The sequence below is a fragment of the Oryzias latipes genome, chromosome 11 (genome assembly GCF_002234675.1).
Source record: "Oryzias latipes chromosome 11, ASM223467v1".
Lineage (NCBI taxonomy): Eukaryota > Metazoa > Chordata > Actinopteri > Beloniformes > Adrianichthyidae > Oryzias > Oryzias latipes.
Window position 1 is genome coordinate 10,842,317 of NC_019869.2, and position 21,271 is coordinate 10,863,587.

Below are 21,271 nucleotides of genomic sequence, written 5' to 3' on the forward strand. Positions count from 1 at the left end.
AGAGTGCACCTCGAAAGGCAGACACCGCCATTAATCTCTACTTCTGACACGTTCTGTTTTGCCACCCCTCCAACCAGTCATACCAACCCCAGAAGCAGACGAGACTCATTCATCACAACACACTGAATGTCCAGCAGCTTCCCCCTGCCTTCCTGCTTTACATCAGCGCTAACAAGATTGATGGTACAGTACTAAATCATTTTATATATATATTTATGTAAAACACATAAATGCACCACATGCTCGGTGAAAAACCAACAGAACCAAAACAATGATGTGTTTTTAGCCCCTAGGAGCAAGAAGGTCTGCTGAATGCTTGGACAAAAACACAACTAGTTATTACCTGAAAGAAAAGTTCTCACTCCAACAAATTGTGTTGTTGTTGGTTTTTTTAAAGGGAAAATCTGGGTCGATGGAAGAGATTCTTTTCACTGGGTCGATGTGCTCATTTGAATAGAAGAATGAATTCATGTGTGTGCTCTGTATCCCTGTGAATGCGGGGGACGGGGATGAATTGTTGCTGTATTTGGGTCAGGGCCATCGCCAAACAATGCAGAGGGAGTCCAATTGAAACTCACAGTGATGTATGGGATATAAAACGGAAAGTCAAGTTTGTGTTTGGTTGAAAGATGAGCGCTTCTTAAAAATCTATTGGATCCGAACACTTCTCGTAAAAATTTCCAGATAAAAGAAGCAGAGTGCAAGGCAGGATGCCAGACGGCCTTCAGATTGCTAATGACAGAAAAAGTAGCAAAGCGGTGAATAAAAGATGAGTTTGCGAGCAGGTGGATAAAACGATGCATAAACGGTCATGGTTGGGATTGTCTGCACACCATTAAAGAAGGAAGGGTCTCCAGACCATAGGATAAATTACAGCATTCCCACAGATGTGCAGCTAAATACACAAACAATCCTTCTTAGTGGAAACAGCCACCTGGAAGTTAATTTTCAGCTGTTCTGGCCTGCATTTTCTGTAAAAAAAAAACACTAAACACTAGCACACAATAAACACACGATTGAGCTGTTATGAGGATTATGATTGATCAAATGTAGCAATCTCACTCAGCATCAGAGACGAAACGTCAAAAACACAGGGGATGACAGCAGGAGAGAACAGTTGAACCACTGATAGGTGGACCAGGCTCTTCCCCAGCACACTTCCTCTGCCAGCTTTCAAGTCCTGCTTACAAGAACATGGTACTTTTCCCTAAGCTGCAGCAGACAACACCAGACAACCACACAGAGACAAAGCAAATTTACCATTATACAGAAAAACACAGCCCAAATGCAAGGTGGAGGACACACAGTCAATTTAACACCCTTTTGTTAAGAAATCAGCAACACTAGTGTACTGTAGCGTAAAAATGGATAGCAGTTATGAAAAAAGAGAAAAAGATTAAATAATTCTATGTATATGTAGCTGTTTCAACCTTTATAAAAGGAATAAAAAATGTGTACCAGAACTAATACTTATGAGTTACTTAAAAAACATTTTAATGCTAGTTTTAGAATTACACAGCAAGCTAAAAGTTTCTTTTAATTAGATTGATCAAATTGATCAAATTTTTATTAATATTACTTCTAAAAGAGGCCTGTTACTAACGGAGCTAAGGCAACCTCAGCCTGGTTGTCTTTTTCTTTCTAAATACTTTTAAAGACCCACTTTGATCATGTTTTGATCTATTTAAAGCATTTCCAATGATCTTTTAATTATTATGATGCAGTTTTTACCCAAAATAAAAGAAAAACTTGTGTTGTTTTCTACGAAATAGTTTCTGCAGAGCAGCAGAGTAGTTCATTAACCCTTGTGCTATCGTAGATGAACCCACCCTTACATCGACGTGTTATTCCTACCATGACAAAGGTGGATGAAGGTGGAAAGATTTCATGTAATCCATGGACACCAGTGAAGATCAGAAATCACTGAAGAAAAAAGGTTCAGAGCACTGTCTAGTGGGTCTAGATGACCCAACTCCCAATGTTAAAGTGCCTCGGATAGCACAAAGGTTAAAATTAGCCTTTGAGTGGTGGGCGGGTCTATTGGTGAGAAACAACCCTACCCCGCTTCCTGTGACCCATCTGTTTACAAGCCCTACTTCATGCTAGCTTTCAGCCCCTCACACCCCCATTCTAACATTACCGGTGCAACAAAAATGGCGAGCAAAAAAAATGTCAGGCTGCAAAGGCGCCTGACAGTGTGTGAATACTGTATGTGTGCGTGCATGGGTGAATGGTACTGGGACTGTAAAGCATTTTGGGCCTTCTAAGAAGGTAGAAACGCGCCATATAAGTATACGCCATTTACCATTTGAGCAAGATGTCAGTTAAAACCAAGAAGTACATGGATCTAGTGGTCTAATAGTGGATGGATCAGAATGAAGTGGAGCAGGGAGCTTGAGGTCTGCTCAATGTATTCTACAAAACAAATACAATCTTATTTTAAACTGCATTTTTTCATCTGCCCCTGATTTAAATGACTGGAATGGAGAAACACTCAGAAATACAACTGTGAGCTTTATTTTCTTCCTGGATGTCCTCCTTCATCAGAAAAATGCCACAAGAACATGTTAAAACCACCAAAAACACAATTTTTATCGGAGTGGGTCTTTAACTCTTGTGTTATCCTAGGCACTTTAACGTTGGGAGTTGGGTCATCTAGACCCACTTGACAGTGCACTGAACCTTTTTTCTTCAATGATTTGTGATCTTCACTGGTGTCCATGGATTACATGAAATCCTTCACCTTTATCCACCTTTGTCATGGTAGGGAGAACACGTCAATGGAAGGGTGGGGTCATCTGGACCCCCTAGGATGGCACAAGGGTTAATTGCTTCACAGGACCCAGTCAGATAGCAGATGGTGGACTATTAAACATAATATAATGAATAGTTAACAGATTACAAAACAGTTACATAGTTCATATAATGTGTTCAGTGCTGCTCGAGGGCTTGATTATTACCTTTATGCAATGATCCTTTTGGGTCTTTTGGTTCAGGATTTTTTCATCAATTGCAAAAACAGAATTTTAAATAAAATGAGCCTGTGACAAAAACGAAAACAAATCAAATGTTCAAAATGTGTTCATATCTGTCTCCCTTCCTGAAACTAATCTAGTTTTTTTCTAGTCATAATATTCTACAATTTGTTGATAAAACCATTTCCATTGCACATGTGTGAAATATTAGAAGTGGATTTAATATAAAAATAAGAAAAATATACACAAGGTTATGTCAACCTATGATGAATAAAGAAGCCACCAGAAGAGTCATATTTCTTGTTTATTAGCATATCAATTTTTGTATCTAATAAATATCAAAAAGGGGAAAAGAAGGTTGATTACAGTACATTCCATTAGCAGAGTAAAAGGCTCAAATCTACAGGAATTCAAAAGAGAAGAGTAGATCTGCTGGACAAAAGGTTTGACTGCATTCAATGCCAACAGCTAACACACCGGCCATAAATTCTTTTACAGCTGCAATATTTTTGCCGACATCACACTACTGCATTCTTTGAGGTAAAAAATAAAAAATACATCTTTAGTATTGATACATTCATAGAAATATAAAAGTGTCTTTATTTCCCTGTTGTGCTTTTTATGTGGGAATATTGCCTTTATTCTTAACAGCTAACAAAATCGATCCAGGAGATCGTAACCCAGGATGATTATCAGGGTAACAGCTTGCAACGTGGACCAATTTAGCATCAGTAATATTTGCTCCAGGCCACTTTACATCAGAGGGGGGGAAACTCCTGTGTGCCTAAAATAGCAGCACTGTTTAAACGGAGCTCACATTCAATAAGTAGGCATCTGTAAATTCCAAGTTCAACCATTAAAATATTGAACCACGTTTCCTTTAAATAGACAGGTAAATGGCAAGCTGAATCTCCACGGGCTGACATGCAGCATGTCAATGTGGGGCTACAGGCACTACTCGAAAGGCATGCACAGAGAGTGGAGAACCAATGTGAGGTGCATGGGGAGAACAACTGCAAAACAGAGACAGAGAGGGAAAACGAACCCCTGTGTTCAGCTTGACAGACGACAGCATGGTTGCGATGCCCAAGGCTTAAAGTGCCCCACCGCCACCTCCACAGCCAGCTTCCTCCATCCTTTACCCATTCTGCCTGCAGGTCCAGCAGTAAATAGCACAGTACGCCCCATTTCTCTCCTCACATTGACTTGCGAACCCACTTTAACAAGTTGTGCACTGTTCCGCGGTGTCCAGAGCATCCGACATTGGTTAGATAAGCAAGGAAAGAAGGGGTAAAAGGAAGGAGAAGAAGAGGGTCGGAAGGAAGCAAGAAGGAGTGCTCAAAAACTACTTTTTCTTTCAAAGTTTCTGTCTCATTCTCCATCAGGGCAGAGTGCTTTCTCTGAAGGAGCCTCAATATACTGCTCCCAAATCTTTTCTTATATTAAAACTAAGCCTCTACAAGGTAAAGCTAACACCTAAACCCTCTTTCATGCAAATACATTTTGAAAAGCGTGCCTTTAAAAAAAAACAGAAATGTTCATTGCATCTCTGCCATGTCTTGCAGTGATATTAAAGTTCTGAGCTGAGTGTGTTTCCAAAGATTTTATTGGAAATGTCCTTAGGAAACTTTTTAAAGGTCTGCTACAAACCTTGGTTTGGGCAGCGATGAACCAATCCAAGTCCAGTTTGAGGAGAGGATCCAGAACTGTGATAAAGCCCCCTTTGTCCTCCGTCCTGCGGAGGTGAACTGTCCACACTTGACATTATAGGGGTAGGAGCCTGAACCTCGCAGCATGGGATATCATGCAAACTGCAGGACGATGAAGGCATAGGAAGCTCTGAGATGACAGAGGCCGGCTGGAGCTGATAAGAGTCAGGAGTTAAAGGTGAAGCTGAGCTAGGCATGGCGGGACATGCAGCTTGGAGGCTCTGTGGTCTATGTATTAAAAAGTCTGTGTGGCACATCACACTATGCTGCTGTGCGGCCGCGAGGGATGGAGAAGTTAGTGGCATTGGTGCTTCTGTCCAAATGGAGGCAGTTTTAGAGGGGGATGGTGAAGGGCAAGACCGAGTCGGTGTGGCAGGCCGCAAGCACATGTGGTGTGCCGGAGAATAATGTGCAGGACACACTATTGTAGGCGGCTGTACTGATGGAATTAGGGTCTCCATGAGTTGGGCCATTCTCTTCATGACCTGTCCAAGGTCGGCTACTTCTTTCCGCAGGGTCCCCACCTGCAGAGACAAACAGATGATCTCTCAGAAGACCTCACAATTTTTTTCATGGCCTCATGTTAAAGATCTACTGATATGTTTTAATGGAAAATCTCATATGTACACGCTAATAAAATAAAGTAAAAAGAGAAAAGTAAAAAGAGAAAAACATGTTTCATTTTCACAAATATGTTAAATACTGTAATGGCAAACTTCGTCAATTCATGGTGATACTTTTTAAAATTAATTATTAGCAACAATTTCTGTAAAACATCCTAATGTCACATTTGTCAAGGCAAATTTAGATTTTTTATATCACAATTCACATTTTTGACTACAACATACCATTAAATGAAATTTCCCCATTGTGGGATTAATAAAGTCATCTATCTATCTATCTATCTATCTATCTATCTATCTATCTATCTATCTATCTATCTATCTATCTATCTATCTATCTATCTATCTATCTATCTATCTATCTATCTATCTATCTATCTATCTATCTATCTATCTATCTATCTATCTATCTATCTATCTATCTATCTATCTATCTATCTATCTATCTATCTATCTATCTATCTATCTATCTATCTATCTATCTATCTATCTATCTATCTATCTATCTATCTATCTATCTATCTATCTATCTATCTATCCATCTATCTATCTTTCTGCCCGCCCGTCCGTCCGCCCGTCCGTCTGTCTGTCTATCTATCTAAAGACCCACTCCAATCATGGTTTTTTTATCTTCAGAGGAGACCCAGTGCTCCCTTCCCTGTTGATTAGAGCTTGGAGCTTGTAGCCCACCCACTGTATTTTCTACGTCACAAATGTGATCTTTTTCCAACTGCATTTTTTTCATTTGCTCCTGATGCACAATAAATTGAATCAAGAAAAATTTAGAAATGCAATTTTAAGCTTATTTTTTACAATTTATGTTCTCCATCATCAGAAAGATGCAACAAGAACATGTCAAAAACACCAAAAATAAAATTTTCATCAGAGTGGGTCTTTAAATCCAGGACTCCAGCATCACTTTGAACAGAAAAAACATATACTTTTTCCTTTTTTACATTATTGGGATTAAAATCATGTATCCCTGGACCTCATTGCTCTTCTCTATCTTTTGAGTTCCTTTTACAATAATTCAAATTATTATTATCTGTTGTGGCAAGTCCATGAAAGCAACAAAAATGTGTCTTCAATTGCATAAATGCTAAAAAGTGATGGAAGTTTTTTTTACTATTATACAACAGCACGCATCTCTGATCTAGTGGTGTTTAAACCCAAAGTCTTCCAGGGCTTATGTCTTGATTCTTTTCCATCCACCCCTGCCTCTGCTGCTTCTTATTGGTAAAAGACACTTGATTCAGACAGGTGCCCTGCCTCAGAAAGTGAGGCAGGGATTTCTGAAAAACAAGCAGGGTCTTTCATGTATTTACCTTGTCTTTGTATGATTCTTTATAAAGTTGAGTTTACGTTTGTGATCAGTCTTTGCATTCTATAGTAATTGCGCTATTACTTTTCTGACCTGCGCTATTAAATTCTAAGTCTAAGTCACAACTGTACATATGGGTAGATATGGGATGTCTGGAGAGAAAAATTAGCAAATCTGTGCGGCGAATGCAGGTTGCCAGTAGAAACTTTAAGGATTGTAACCCAGTGAAACTGTAAGGCAAAAATGTATAAGCACAGTTTTGTCTACTTAATGCTGCTGGCATCAGGTTGTAGTGAACACATAAGACACGCGTTATGGTAAGTAAGGTGAGATGGAAGTAAGTGAGATACAGGCATGTCCCAAAGATATTTCCTTTTTTTTCGACCCCTCTGAATCCTGTGCACTCCTTCGGAAGCTTGTTTGTACTGTTCAGGTGTTACAGTTCTTCTCAGTCGCTTTAGTACAATTGTCAGATCAGAATGAAATTCCCAAAACTATTTGTTCAATCTTCACATCATGATGTCACTTGTGCACATCATGTAAGCAGTTTCTCACTTCTTTGAATAAGTTGCAATTGTTTTGGTACATCCATGCAAATGATTATGTACAATTCTCTGCTCTTTGCTACATTATCAATTGTTTATATCATGTTGATCAAAATGTATTATATAGTTCACTGTGTAATGGTCTTACTCCTCAAAACTCCTAGTCATTAGTTCATCGTATAAGTCATTAACTGCAAAATGGTTGACCAAGTTGTCATGATATGACAAAAATATTTCGCTGCATTGCAAGAGAGGATATTCGCTGTGATGTGGATGAGAATTTGTGGCCTAACATACAGGAACGACAAGAGGTGTAGGAAGACCGCACAAATTCCTACTGCACTGCCTGTACTGTTGTACAGAATATTGTCCTATCTTTTTTTTCCCTTTGTGTTACTGTTTGCAGTGGGTTTTTTCTATGTTGGTATGACATGGTCTGTCAACAAATTACAATATGAACAATAAAAGTGTAAATGTGAATCTTGTCCAGTCTCTTGCAATCAAACAAAAAAGGTGAAACTTACATTTTACAATAATTGTCATCCAAACTTTAGCCATAGTTTACATCAGAACCTCCCTCTAAAGTACACAGTTATATTGACAACATGACAAAGTAATTCGACTGTCTTGTTCGTAGACAATGACACAAAGACTTGACATTCTGATGGCACTGACATGTTCAATGACATAAAGACTTAGTTTTGAGAGATGAACTAAAGATTTTGAGCACATTACAGGCTTTTGCAAGAAATCCGTAGCGTTTTGCTGTTTGTGCAAATTTTTTTGAGAAATGCACACATGTATTTGCAAACTTCAATTCTGATCTGAGAATTGTACTAAAGCGACTGAGAAAAACTGTAAGCATGTGGTCCTCGCACATCTGTTGCATTCACCCTGACTGTTAGAAATGAGGAAATTGGACAATCAAACTTTAGATTGTGATGACATACAAACATCTTACAGACACTTCTGTATCACATGCACACAGTATTTGCACGGGGTCAGTAAGAAGCAGTGAGCACCTCCCTAATGACTGGAGTACTACGTACAGGGTGCTGTGTGACAGCATCACACAGAGCATTTTTTTAGCAGTTTTTTTTAAAAGGAGGGTCTAAGGTTTAGCTTAGTTTAGCTTAGTTTAGCTTAGTTTAGTTTAGCAATCAGCTTTTGTATTTTATGACGGATTTTATGTTTTGTACAATAACCTGTGTAGCGCGTTGAGACAACTGTGTTGTAATATTGGGTAATATAAATAAAATGGAATTGAATTAAAGTAAAGTGTGTGTAACTTACACTACTGTACAAATACTTCACAAATACACATATCAAACACAACAATGGTACGTTCCACTTTTACGAGGTGGTCCCACTAGTCTCAAGCACCTGCAAGAGACATCTGCAACACTCTTAAGATCCTGCCACTCCTTTTTACAACTCTCTACATGCCTGGACAACCCAAAAACTTGCAGCACCCATTTAGGGATTGACCCATACGGGTGCATGTGGCTTTATAGATTGACAAGCTTCTCTGTTTGTGGAAATCCATCTTCAGATCCTGCTGAAGCTCTTTAAAGCTCAAGTGGCTGCTAGAGCCAACTTAGTTACTGTTGGTTGAAGGCAGGGTACACCCTGAACAGGTCACCAGTCTGTTGCAAGGCCTTACACTCACATGCACACCTTTGGACAATTTAGGGACACCAATTAACGTGTGAAGCATGTGGGAGGAAAACCTGGTTTTGAACCCATACAAGAAGATGCACTCAGAAACTCCACTCAGAAAGGTCCCTGTCAGAATTTGAACCAGGGCTTTCTTGCTGTGAGGCGAAACCACTGTGAAGCTGTTGAAAACGCTCTCAAAATGAGAGATTTTTGATATTTTCCATTAAAAATAATCTTCTATTTAGCCACAAAAAAGATTGGTTTCTGTCTGTGTCATGTTCTGTAAGGACATGATCATGAAGCCCTGCCAACCATCTGCTTCTGTTCACCTTTCCCCTCGTACATGCATGTGTCTGATGACGTTGACCTTTAAAACTTGAGGCACATCAGCCCCTGGAGGAGTGCACAGTAACAAATGCAAAGTGCTCCAGCTGCTGGATGAGGATAACAAAAGGGGATCATAGTGGTCAATCAATGTGGTTGCTCTAAGCCAACTCACCACTAGAGTGTCAATTTTCTCAAACATGACTACAGCTTTTATAAATAACACATAGCATGAAACAACAAAGTCTAAATAACAAAGGCCTTAAGTGCCTTGTTTCTGCTGTAAAATGTTTTTTTTTTTAAATCAGTCCAAAATAGCTGTGATATAAATAGAAAAGCTGAGTATTGCAGGACAGTGAGCTGCTGTCATCACAACTCTTGGCCTCACACTTTTGACTCAACTCCTTGTGGTCATGCTCAGACAAAGCAGCCCCCAGACAACTGCCGCTACAGGTAGAACTTCCAATAATTGTTATACTTGATCATTAATATACCAGTAATGGTCTTGAAGCAGGGATTTTGATCCACATGCTCCAATTCCTCAACAGAGAACACTATAAGTTGTTCTCAGGTCTCCCCAGTCTTTGATTTCCACATCAGTGTATTTTTCAGTTGAATGTTGTCCCTCACTCAGGGTGTTTTCAGACTAAGGAAAGGGCTGACAGACTCTTTAAATTTGACAGGAAAGTCTGAAAACATTCATTTGACATATCAGGCATGAAAGAAGAAAGGAGTGGATCAAGGCACCTGGAAAAGTATTTCAGTTACAAGAGTAAGAGCTACTTTCAGCCTTTAAAGGATTGCAGTTACTTTGAGGCTCATATCACCTTCATTGACATGTAGTAAGTCTATCTTTGAGTATTTGTAAGGATGACTAAGGGTGTATGTGATTGAAATGTACAGCTCTGGCTCACTCACCATATCAGAGTCACATTCAGGAAAACCAAGACACTCAAGTCAAGGTGCAGGTTTGCATGTACTAAAAATTATCTCAGGAATAGGTTCCTGGTCCAAGTGTGAATGTACCTTCAGGGACCTCAGCTGACTTGTTTTGATGGGAAGGAGCAGTAACTCTGTAAATCGCTTTTTTGGTTACTGTGATTTTCCCTTTCTCATTTTGTTCCCTACTGCTCGGCCCAAAATGACTGTGGCCAAATGCAATGCCAAATTCCAATAAGCTTAGAAAAACTAAAAAATAAAGTGATGCCAGTTCCAAACTAATTAGAGTTAAGTAATTCCTGCAGCACAACTAGAAAACCAACATAATACCTCAGTTGAAGTATTATCATCCAAATTCAACCACTAAGAGAAAAAAGGGCAAACAAATGACAAGCATCAAAAAACAAATTCACTAATATAACAGTATTGTGACAATTTTATTTTCACAAAAGCTGCAACTATATTGGGACCTAAGGCTTGTTGGATTTTTTTTTTACAAAACACATTCTTCCACTTTACAGGAGGTGTTTGAAAAGTTGATCTTGCTAGGAGCTTGTTTTTCCCATCACAACATGTTTTCTAAAGCTTCCAACTTAGAGCGTCTAATTATTTCTATAAAATCACAGTAACTGTAGAAAAAAAAGGCGCAATCCTTTACAGGGCTGGCCAGCCTCCAGTTCTCCCTGGACGTTTTGCTGCTGATTAACTGGATCAGGTGTGTTCAGTCACTCAGGATGTGGAATCTCTTGAGTCAGCCAATCAGCAGCAAGCAGGTCAGGGAGAGATTAAAAAAGGCAGAGTTTGCCAGTCCTGTTTTATTGAATAAAGTGAAAACCCTTTCTGAAGTAAAAGTGCTACTTTCTAAATAAATATGTATTGGAAATTTGGTGTTTGGAAACGATTCGTGCAATTAAACACCATCCAGTATGCATTTATCATTTTAGCAAGAACATATGCATTGTCAAAGTTTACAGCAAATATTACCCAATTTGTGCTTGATGTACCATAATTGTTTTTAATGAATGGGTTGTTAGTCCAGTTTCTCTTTCAGAAGAGCCATTAGAAAAATCAAGAATGGTGGCCATTTGTAAAGATGGCAGCCATACGCTCAATTGCTATGGTAATAATAAATTGTCTATTTGCCTTAGTCTCAAGAATATGGGCTGGTCATGCGCAGTCTTTAAACCTTACCAACAGAATAACATTTTATTTAAATCACATACTGTATATACTTTTTTAAATCTTGAATTTTTGTGACTATTGAGCTTTTCTAAAAGAGGAGATCCTAAGGTGCCAAATTTGGTTCTTGTACCACAAAATGCATGATTATTATAATAACTGGCTCCACTCTAATATTGAGGCAGTAGGTTACAAGTGGTGGAGAAGATCCATCATCAAACTTCCTGCTGTGTTTTGCCTGTGTTATGACAAGCTCTGTCACTTGTAAAAATCTCATCAAATAACGTTTTGTTCCTTTCACTGCGCTGGCATCCTGATGTTTCTGAACTATGTGAATGTTCACCAAATAAATCAGGGTTTTATGTGTTTCTTTGCATGTGTTTAATCAAATTTGAACAGCTTGAGAGAGTATTTACATTTCATTATTTCAGTGTGGTTTTCATACAAAAACGTCAAAACCCAGACTTCTGCTGCAGCACAACTAATCAAGACAACAACAAAAAAAAGATCATAAAAGCTTCAAGTTTATACTCAGAATAATGTAGGAGTATTTGCTTTTGCTACGTAAGCTACTGCTCCTTAAAAAAGTGGGTCACTATTGCTGTGAATGCAAGTGTGGATCCCTCTCAGTGTGTATCTTCTGTTTCCTCTTGTAATTATAAGTGAGGCTATTGAGAAACTGCTCTCATTCGCTTTATATTACTTGGTGGGGTAGCATTACTTTTTTCAACTGTTTTAACGGATTATAAGTCGTGGTTCTTTATATAGTAAGGCCAGGGGGTGCGACTTATATGTGATTTAAAAAAAGAAAAAAAGATGCTCATTGGTTCCTTGTTTTCCCACAAGCAACTGCTAGAGGGCACTGTAGGTGTGTATCAGCATTTACTACTGAAAGCAACACAGAAGAAGAAGCTAGAGTCCAAACAAACGTGAAGAATCTGGACAATCTCCTCCTGGGGGGTATTCCAGGAAGCGTGTTTAAACTAGCCTGACTTTAAGCCTGAACTCTGGCTGAAATCCGCCTGAACTTGCTTACTCGGGGTATGTCGGTTCCAAAAGACCAGATATGAGTTAGCGTAATTACGCTCGACTTGGTAACCCTGGGTTAATGCTCGTGCACAGCAGGTACATAAAGACATTCTCAATAGATCGCCGATTTCCGGAGTCACCATGGAAATGCGTGGTGAAAAAAAAGAAAGCGCTATACTTCAGACGGAGTCTGAGGTTTTAATGACGGCGTATGAAGATTATACGTCCATCAAAAAAGTAACATGGCTGCATCATCAAAAGAAAGAGTTTCTGCTTGTAGTAGAAGAACAGACAAAGTAAACGCATGAGTTTCTGATCTTATTTCCATCTTCATGTGACACACACACATATATATATATATATATATATATATATATGTATATAAATATATATATATATATATATATATATATATATATATATATATATATATATATATATATATATATATATATATATATATATATATATATATATATATAAAACTTATCCAATTTTGCCAACTTAAATGAATTACTTCTATTGATAAGAAGTAATTAAAACTCAGTAGTTGTTAATACAACTCAAATTTACATATTTATTTAACTAAATGTCATATTACTCCAATTCAAGTAATTTCTTTTCCACCGTAATGAATTAAAATTCTTGAACTTTCATATGTCTAAGTTTGAGCTGGCAGATCCTCATTTTTATAACAATAAAAAGAACAAAACAGTTTGTAATGTGTGCGCATATTCATTTAGGAATTCACCAACATTGTTAATGTATAACTTCACTGTATGGGTGCTATATAAACTCATCATCCTCTCCCTCCCTCTCCCTCATGGTGCAGAGACCTGAGTAAAGGAGAGCAAAATAACACGGTAAAACACAGTAAAACAGCTAAACAACTAAACACATTTGGTCAAAAAGCCACAGTTAAACCCAAATCAGTCCAGACAGGCAAAGGGAATGATATCCCACAATCCCTTGCGGTGCCGATCTAACAGTAGCACCAAAGTTACACCTACAAGTTTAATTGAATTAATTTGAATGAAAGCAAAATAACTGTCTGAAAACTACCTGTTATTTTTAAACTGACTTAACAAAAAAAAGATTTTTAATTATATTAACTGAAGCAAATAATTAAGTTAGATCAAAGTAAAAAAGTTTATTTTTCCAACATCCATATGTGGTCTTATCACCCTCTCATGGTGGAAAAAGTATCTGAGCTTCTTCATCCACTAAATCATCTTCAAATGGACACGGCACGCTGCTTCACCTCTCTGTAAACAAAGTAACCTTCAACTAAACCTGCTCCAGACCAGGTTATGTTCAGAGCATGAGTTGCCATGGCAACTTGACCTACCCTGAAACATACCTCCATTTCTGGAACCGAAAGCTGAGGTTATCAACTTCCTTAGCCTCAAACTTACCGTGGGAGCTAGCATAACCTGCTTTCTGTAAATACCCCCCTGAAGTCTACGGTATTTTTCTCATTTAAATGGAGACATTTTGGTATTTTTATTTTTTCCCTCCTCGGAGTACTGCAGGACAGCAAGTCTTCAAACTGGGTCAAAGAAAATTATACTCTGTAGCAATCTATAGTGAGACAAATAATTTAATTTAGTTTAATTTCAGTTTTCTGACTACAAGTCGCTCCAGAGTTTGAGTCACAGCAGCAAAAAAAATGCATAGCAAAAAAAGAACACTAAATGAATTACATTTAAGTTGGGCCTGAGTAAGTCGCCTCCCTTGCCAAACTATGCAGAAAACCCTGATATTTACTCTGAGAAATATGGTATGCTGTACTAAAACGTTATTGTCTTTACAGGATAAAGCACCAGCTTTATTCTCCTGTGTTGCCCAAATGGCCTTTTAATGCCACAATTATAAAATGCAACACTTCATTTTCAGGTTGGAGGGCAAAGGGATTTACCCTGAATATTGCCACAAAAATGCATAAAGCAATAAATCAATCAATCAATCAACGTTTTTTTTTCCTGCCACACAAGTAAAATTAGCAAATACAATAACAATGTTTTAAGAAAAATATAATCTGTTTTTCTAATAACCAGAAATCTCACTCTTGGCACTCAGAGAATGGGTGTTTTTCAAGAAACCTAAAGCTTTTTGCTGTTTGAAGGAATACGGCTGTGTGTGAACATAGACGGAGATTGATTTAAAATGATTGCATAAATGTGATACATTTTTTAAAGCTATTTTTTCACACCAAGAAGATAAAGGACTTTTAAAATCTTTTCGGAACCGATTACATCTGGCACCCCACTGCTGTTGAATGTTCACTGTCCTCATTCGTCATGTTTGTGTATGTTTTTGCATGAGGCACTGATGGGGCTCAAATCAAACACCACTTTTCACCTCCTGTGGTGCTGATTGTAGTTAGATCTAAATGTGGATTTACCAAAAAACATGCTGAGGGACTTCCTGTCGAACACTGGTAACCCACAGAGACAGAGAAAGCACATCAGGGCAAATCTTTTTAAGAGTGATCATGTTGTTTTTTCCATCCTGTCTTCTATCTCTTTATTTATGCCGTCTGCTTTGGACAAAAAGGGGAAAGAAAGGCAAAAGAAGACTTTATTTCTATCAATTTTGTCTTCTATTTTTGCGTGGAACAGTCAACTCATCCAGTGACATGAACCCATATTTGTGGCAGGAAGACATCAACACTCCTCCTCACTTGTCAGGTTTAATGTCATTGTACCTCCCTGCCTGTCAAACTGTGTACTGCAACACGTGTGTGCAAACACCCTTGATTTCATGTATAAATCCCTACAATCTGGAGCTTTCTGTACAAATGTGCAAGATATACGAAGACATGATTATTGTTTACGGTGAAGATTGTGTCCTATATCTTGCTTTGTTTGATGTCCATTATGATTTCTTAATTCTTGCCGTCTTCTGCTTTGTGGTTTAGTTGGTTCAACTGTCAGTCACACCTGGGAGGTATTCCAGAAAGCACGTTTAAACTACCCTGACTTTAACCCTGAACTCTGGCTGAAGTCCGCCTGAACTTGGTTACTCTGGGTATGTCGGTTCCAAAAGACCGGGTATGAGTTTGTAACCCTGGGTTAATGCGTGTGCACGGCAAGAACATAAAGACATTCTTAATGGAATGGTCCATGGTGACTCGAGTCACCATGGAAACACGTGGAGAACAAAAGAGAGCACTATACTTCAGTGAGACGGAGTCTGAGATTTTAATGACGACGTATGCAGATTATACACCCATCAAAAAAGTAATACGGCTGCATCATCAGCAAAAGAAAGAGTTTCTGCTTGGAGAAAAAGAACAGACAGAGTAAACACACAAGTTTCTGATCTTATTTCCAATTACATTGTGATGTATATATATATATATATATATATATATATATATATATATATATATATATATATATATATATATATATATATATATATATATATATATATAAAACTTAAATGAATCAATGAGTTACATTTATTCAACCTAATTTCTTATGTCTATCCGACTCAATAGTTGTTAATACAACTCAAATTTACATATTTATCTAACTAAATGTCATATCACTCCAATTCAAGTAAAGTTTTTCCATATTAATTTATTGTACTTCTTGAACTCTCATATGTTTAAGTTTGAGGCCGCAGATATTTTCATTTTTATAAAATTAAAATAATTGACACAATGTGCATTTACAAGACATACTTTGCATTTAGTTTTCATGACTGACTTTAACTTCAGTTCTTATATCACATTATTGCACTAGTGGTGCTAAATAACCTCATCATCCTCTCCCTCCCTCTCATTAATGGTGCAGAAAGAATTAAACATAACAGGGTAAAATAACTCAGCAATACACAGTAAAACAGCTACAACTAAAGACATTTGGTCAAAAACCCACACTTAAACACAAATCTGTCCAGACAGGCAAATGGAATGGTATCCCACAATTCCTAGCGCTCCCGATCTAACAGCAGCACCAAAGTTACACCTACTTAATTTAATCAATTTGAATCAAAGTAAAATAAATGTCTGATGAGTACGTGTTATTTTTAAGTTGACTGAACTAAAAAAAAATATATTTATCTTAACTGAAGCAAATAATTAAGTTAGATCAATGTAAAAAAGTTTATCTTTCCAACATCCATACGTGGTCTTATCACCCTCTCATGGTGGAAAAAGTATTATCTGAGCTTCTTCATCCACTAAATCATCTTCAAATGGACACATCGTGCTGCTTCACTTCTCTGAAAATAAACTAACCTTCAACTAAACGTGTTCCAGACCAGGTTATGTTCAGAGCATGAGTTGCTATGGGAACAAATCATACCCTGAAACATATCTCTGTTTTTGGAACAAAAGGTGAGGTTATCCGCTTCCTTAGCCTCAAACTTACCGTGGCAACTCACATAACCTGCTTTTTGGAATACCCCCCAGGATCAGGTTGTCAACTATTCACAGCTGTTTTCATTTTAGTTAGTTCTCTGTATTTAAGTGTTTGGTTTTCACGTCATCTGCTGGACTTGTCATGTTTAAAAGTATTTGTGAACTATTTTATTTTGGTTTTGTCTTTTTCATCAACCTATTCATGACGGTTTAGCATAGTGATGGAGAGACCACTACTTTTTATTTGCAAGATAAGTTAAAAATATAAATTCGATGTTTAAAATACTAAATTTCATAAAAGACAACAGTGAATGTTGACCTATGAATGTGTGGATAAATGTCTGACTGCAAATGTCAATAAATGAAATGTTCTACAAAACTGCCTCAAGTTTTTCCCCCTTATTTATAAAGAAATGTGACCACAGCAACAATGTAAGCAAAGACTCTTCCACTCGTTTGGTGATGATGGGACACTGTAGATGTGTCTATCAGTAAAGTACTGAATGCAGCAGCATTATGTTGGGCTTGGCGGACTTGCTCAGAAGCGCTACACTTTTCTCCCAAAAGTGCAACTTATACTTCAGAACTCACATATGACTTTTTTTCTTCTTTATCATGCATTTTCAGCTAGTTCTGGTTTTCAAATTTCTGGCTGAGATGCACCAACACTGGTAAAACAAACTAAGCATATTTCTTTTTCACTGCTGACATTACACTACCTACTACTGAACTTGCTGCATCGAGATGATCCTATATGGTACAGGGTGTCTTTCATTTTGAAAGAAAGTCATGAACCTCTGTCAAAAGTTATAAACTATTTCATACTTTGAAAAAAACATTTTTTTTTCATTATGTTCATGTTATACTTGTGCCAAAAAAAAATAGTTCATTTAAATTGATCATAACAGTATCGTTAACATAAATGCAAATCAGTACTTTTGTTAAGGGTTAAATAAGACTTTGTGGCTCCTATTGCGTTGTGGTTAGTGAGAAAGCAACCCGAATAGCTTGTTGAGTGTTGAAGGCTGGTCTAAAGTATACTTGCTATACTCATTCCTACAGTCAAGCACACTTAATGAAATAAACTTCAAGAGTTCTACGTTTTTCTAAGGATAGTGTCCAATTTTTGAATAAGTGACTATGCCACAGAGTGCTGGTTTTTTTTTTGTTCCACATTTCCTCTTCCTCCTCTTCTTCTTCTGTGGTTTATTGGCAGGTTGGCAAATAGCTTTTTAACCACCACAATCCAGTCTGGAGAGTGAATCAGGATATTTTCCCCCCCCCAACTCTTTCTCTGCCCTCCCTTAGTACCACCTACGTTTTATCTTAACATCTTTGTTTTTTTCAGAAACAAGGGTAGAGATTAAAAAGCAACTCTTTTTCTTTGCAATATATGTTGTGTATATTACAGCAAATATCTTCATTTTTCCAATTTAATCTTTAAATATTGTCCATATTCTCCATTGTTCTGCATACTTGTCCCATGTCCTGAAATGTTGGTTCAGAAAAAGTGTGTCCCAATCTGTGTATTAATTGATCTTCCCTGTTCCTTCACACACATTGTTCCCCACTGTCCTCGGCATCCCATATCTTCCCTCCCTTTCTTCCTCCCACCATTTTGCCATAATTGTATTATTTTTCCTTGGATTAAATTTTTAAATTCTGCTGTACTTAGTTTCACATTCATGTCAATGTGCAGTTTCTTAGAAGCCAGTTCTGCATTCTGGATTCTGCATAAATCCACACTTGGAAATTAATTTAGTTTTCAAGTTTGAGCAGGAATGTAACACCTGATTTAAATAAAGACTTTCTAGTAGGACTTATCTTTGATTCTCATAAGTACTACTGCTGGTCCACATCATGTACTTGTAAGTCACATTATTAAAGTAACATGCAGTGAAGATGGCAGAAAGTACGCAGTGACAGTTACCTGCTGGTCCAGGTTGTGCAGCTGTCCTCTGGTCTCCTCTGCTTTAGCTGCTAACTCTACTGTGCTGATGTGCAGCGTATCTGTGGCAAATTTGCAAGTTATATTTAACTTCAATATCTACCACAAAGTTAAGGCAAAAAACAAAACAAAAAAAGAAGCAGATTAAAGACCCTGGAGGTGGTGACATTCAGTATATTACCGTGATCTGCCTCATTACTCTAAAACACTGCAGGGTTTTTCATGTTAACATTTTTTAAATGGTCTGCAGCCCCGAAAATATTTAAAATATGATGAAGTTTGGATGAAAGGACCTGCAGTTGCACGAGTCGGTGTGTTGACAGGACAACCTCGGCTGGTAGAGAAGGAGAACGTATGAAAACTCTCCTTATCCTCGCTGTCTTCAGTGCCATCCACTATCCTGCAGAGAAACAAATGTTTTTCAAGCCACAGAAACAAAATAAGATTTCAAAGACATCTGGAACCAAAATTCTATTTTAATCAAACTTTATTTTATAATCAAATCAAACTTTATTTGATAATAACTAATAACTTCAGTGTGTTTCTCTTTAATTGTGCACAAATGGCTGTGCTTAAAATGAGCACTCCTTCCTGAAAGAAAAGCGTCCGTGAGCAAATTAAGTGGCTTTTCATGACATCCGGAAAAAAAAAACTATTCTTTTCAGAGTAAAACAACTCCTAAACTAAAAAATATTCTCTTGATTCAAGACTGTGGTTGTGTTTACATGGTTTAAGACTCCAAGTTGGCATTCTAAAGGCATCTAGTTTCTTAAATGTCATATAAATTGCAAAACTGAGTCGCTTTAGCGGGGTACAAATACAAAGAAATCTATTTTCTACGGTATTTTTCTGCTTTAAGTGCACATTTGCATAATAAATGCTACTAAACTCAGGACACAACAGAGAAAAGTAGGTGGACAAAAGAGGTTATGACATCCTGGTTTGCTGGTATAAGTAAAAAGACATAATTAATGCCATGAAAACCTGTAGACTAGTGTTTTTCCAGGAAAAAACTTTAACCAAACAGGACAGCAGCAGCAGTGAAGATGCAAAATTGTTTTATGCTAAACATTTGATTAAAAAAATTGGGAAGCAATCTAAATCAAAAACCATTTCATCAGTTGCTGGTTGGGATCAAAGCTTATTTCACCTGAATCACAGACATCAAACGGGCTCACTTCAGTTTTGAGGGTTTGGAGTGACCCAGCACAACTCTGGGTACCACTATTCTGTTTTAAGCAGGTTTGACCACAAGCTTTAAAACCAGGTGAGCTTTACAGCTAAAAGCTAGAGAGCTTTACACATAGGTTTTATTCTAATTAGAAAGATCCCACTAAACACACATTTTAAATCTCTGTAGTGAGATTTAAAGTCCAAGACAGACATACTGGATTTTTTTTAATTAAACCCGAACATCTCATTTTGTATTTTAGAATAATGAATCCCAAAAAAACCAACAACCTTAAGCTCTTTTGGCAGCAACTATCTTCAGCTGTATAATAACCTTTCTAATTCTGTCCTCTCCATCCATCATGCCCTTTTTTGTGTGAAAAGTTAAAAAAAATTAGGATTGTTATTTGGGAAAAGTGATATCATATCCTGCCCAGACAGAGACAACTACATGGCTCAAAATTGGTTGTTAGAAGGTCTAAAACAAGCAAACAAACAAAACGTTCATATGACCATGGTCTGTCCATTTCTATCTGCAATTTTAGATTTTTCTATATCATAATTACAGAGAAACCAAATTGCAATTAATTACACTTTATAATTTAAATCAAGCAATTTTATTGTCACAACCTAAAAACTAACCAATTTTATTTTAGTATTGATGAAAATTATTTTTATTTTCTCCAAACCATTATATCTTAATTATATCTGTGAATAAGATTGAAAAAAACAAAAAACAACAGTCAGTATAACAGGAGCCCAAGCAGGAATATGGAGTTAGACAAGTTCCTTTTTCATTTGCCATTGAGTCCTCTTTTATTTGACTTAAGTTTCTTTTAATTGAAAAAGACAAAAACAGATTCAGGCATGGAAAGAGCAGACTGGAAAAAAGTAACCTGGGACTGAGGTTGCATGGGTCCAAAGTGGTGAAGGTACTTTCTTGAATTTTCTTCTGAGACTTGCTTAAGATCTGTGCCATTGTCGTCTGGCTGGAGGAAGTTAGTGGGGACTTCTCACCTGTGTACCGGGGACTTGCTGCACCTGTCTGCCTCATCAACATAGACATAGAGCTAGCATTACTTCCCTTTAAATCACAGATCAGTGTACCGGTAGTACTTATATACAACATATACAACGTATAGCTGAAGGACTTTGAACCTGATGGCGTTCCTCCATATCTGCATCTTCTTCATCCTGAGTCTCAGTGATGTGACCCTGAACTGCTCTCCCATTCTTGCTCACTCGTAACTGAAAAAATATCAAAATTAAAAAAATGAATCATGTGGATTTAAAAATAGAACATTTACCTACAGAGCTGTGCAACAAATGTAACCCCTTGTTCTTGTTGGCTGAATTTATTTTCAGCTTTAAAAAAAATGACCAATGTTTTTGCTTTCGGGTAGATGCTGCATGAAGGTAATTTTGGAGCTGATGTAGTTGGATGCATATTTGTATCAGAAATATGTATCAGTATTTCA

General features: G+C 37.4%; 1 protein-coding gene across 1 annotated transcript in view; it reads right to left on the reverse strand.

Moving 5' to 3' along the window:
* Window positions 1-3,271: 3,271 nt before the first annotated feature.
* The window catches only part of kcnh8 (potassium voltage-gated channel subfamily H member 8), a 71,863-nt gene continuing 53,863 nt past the window's right edge, over window positions 3,272-21,271 (reverse strand). The window contains exons 13-17 of the mRNA XM_011480853.3: window positions 20,952-21,041; window positions 20,690-20,838; window positions 18,917-19,023; window positions 18,606-18,685; window positions 3,272-5,208 (exon numbers count right to left, since the gene is read on the reverse strand). Of these exons, the coding sequence (XP_011479155.1) occupies window positions 4,618-5,208; window positions 18,606-18,685; window positions 18,917-19,023; window positions 20,690-20,838; window positions 20,952-21,041 (1,017 nt within the window). The 3' untranslated portion in view covers window positions 3,272-4,617. The remainder of the gene's footprint in view (window positions 5,209-18,605; window positions 18,686-18,916; window positions 19,024-20,689; window positions 20,839-20,951; window positions 21,042-21,271) is intronic.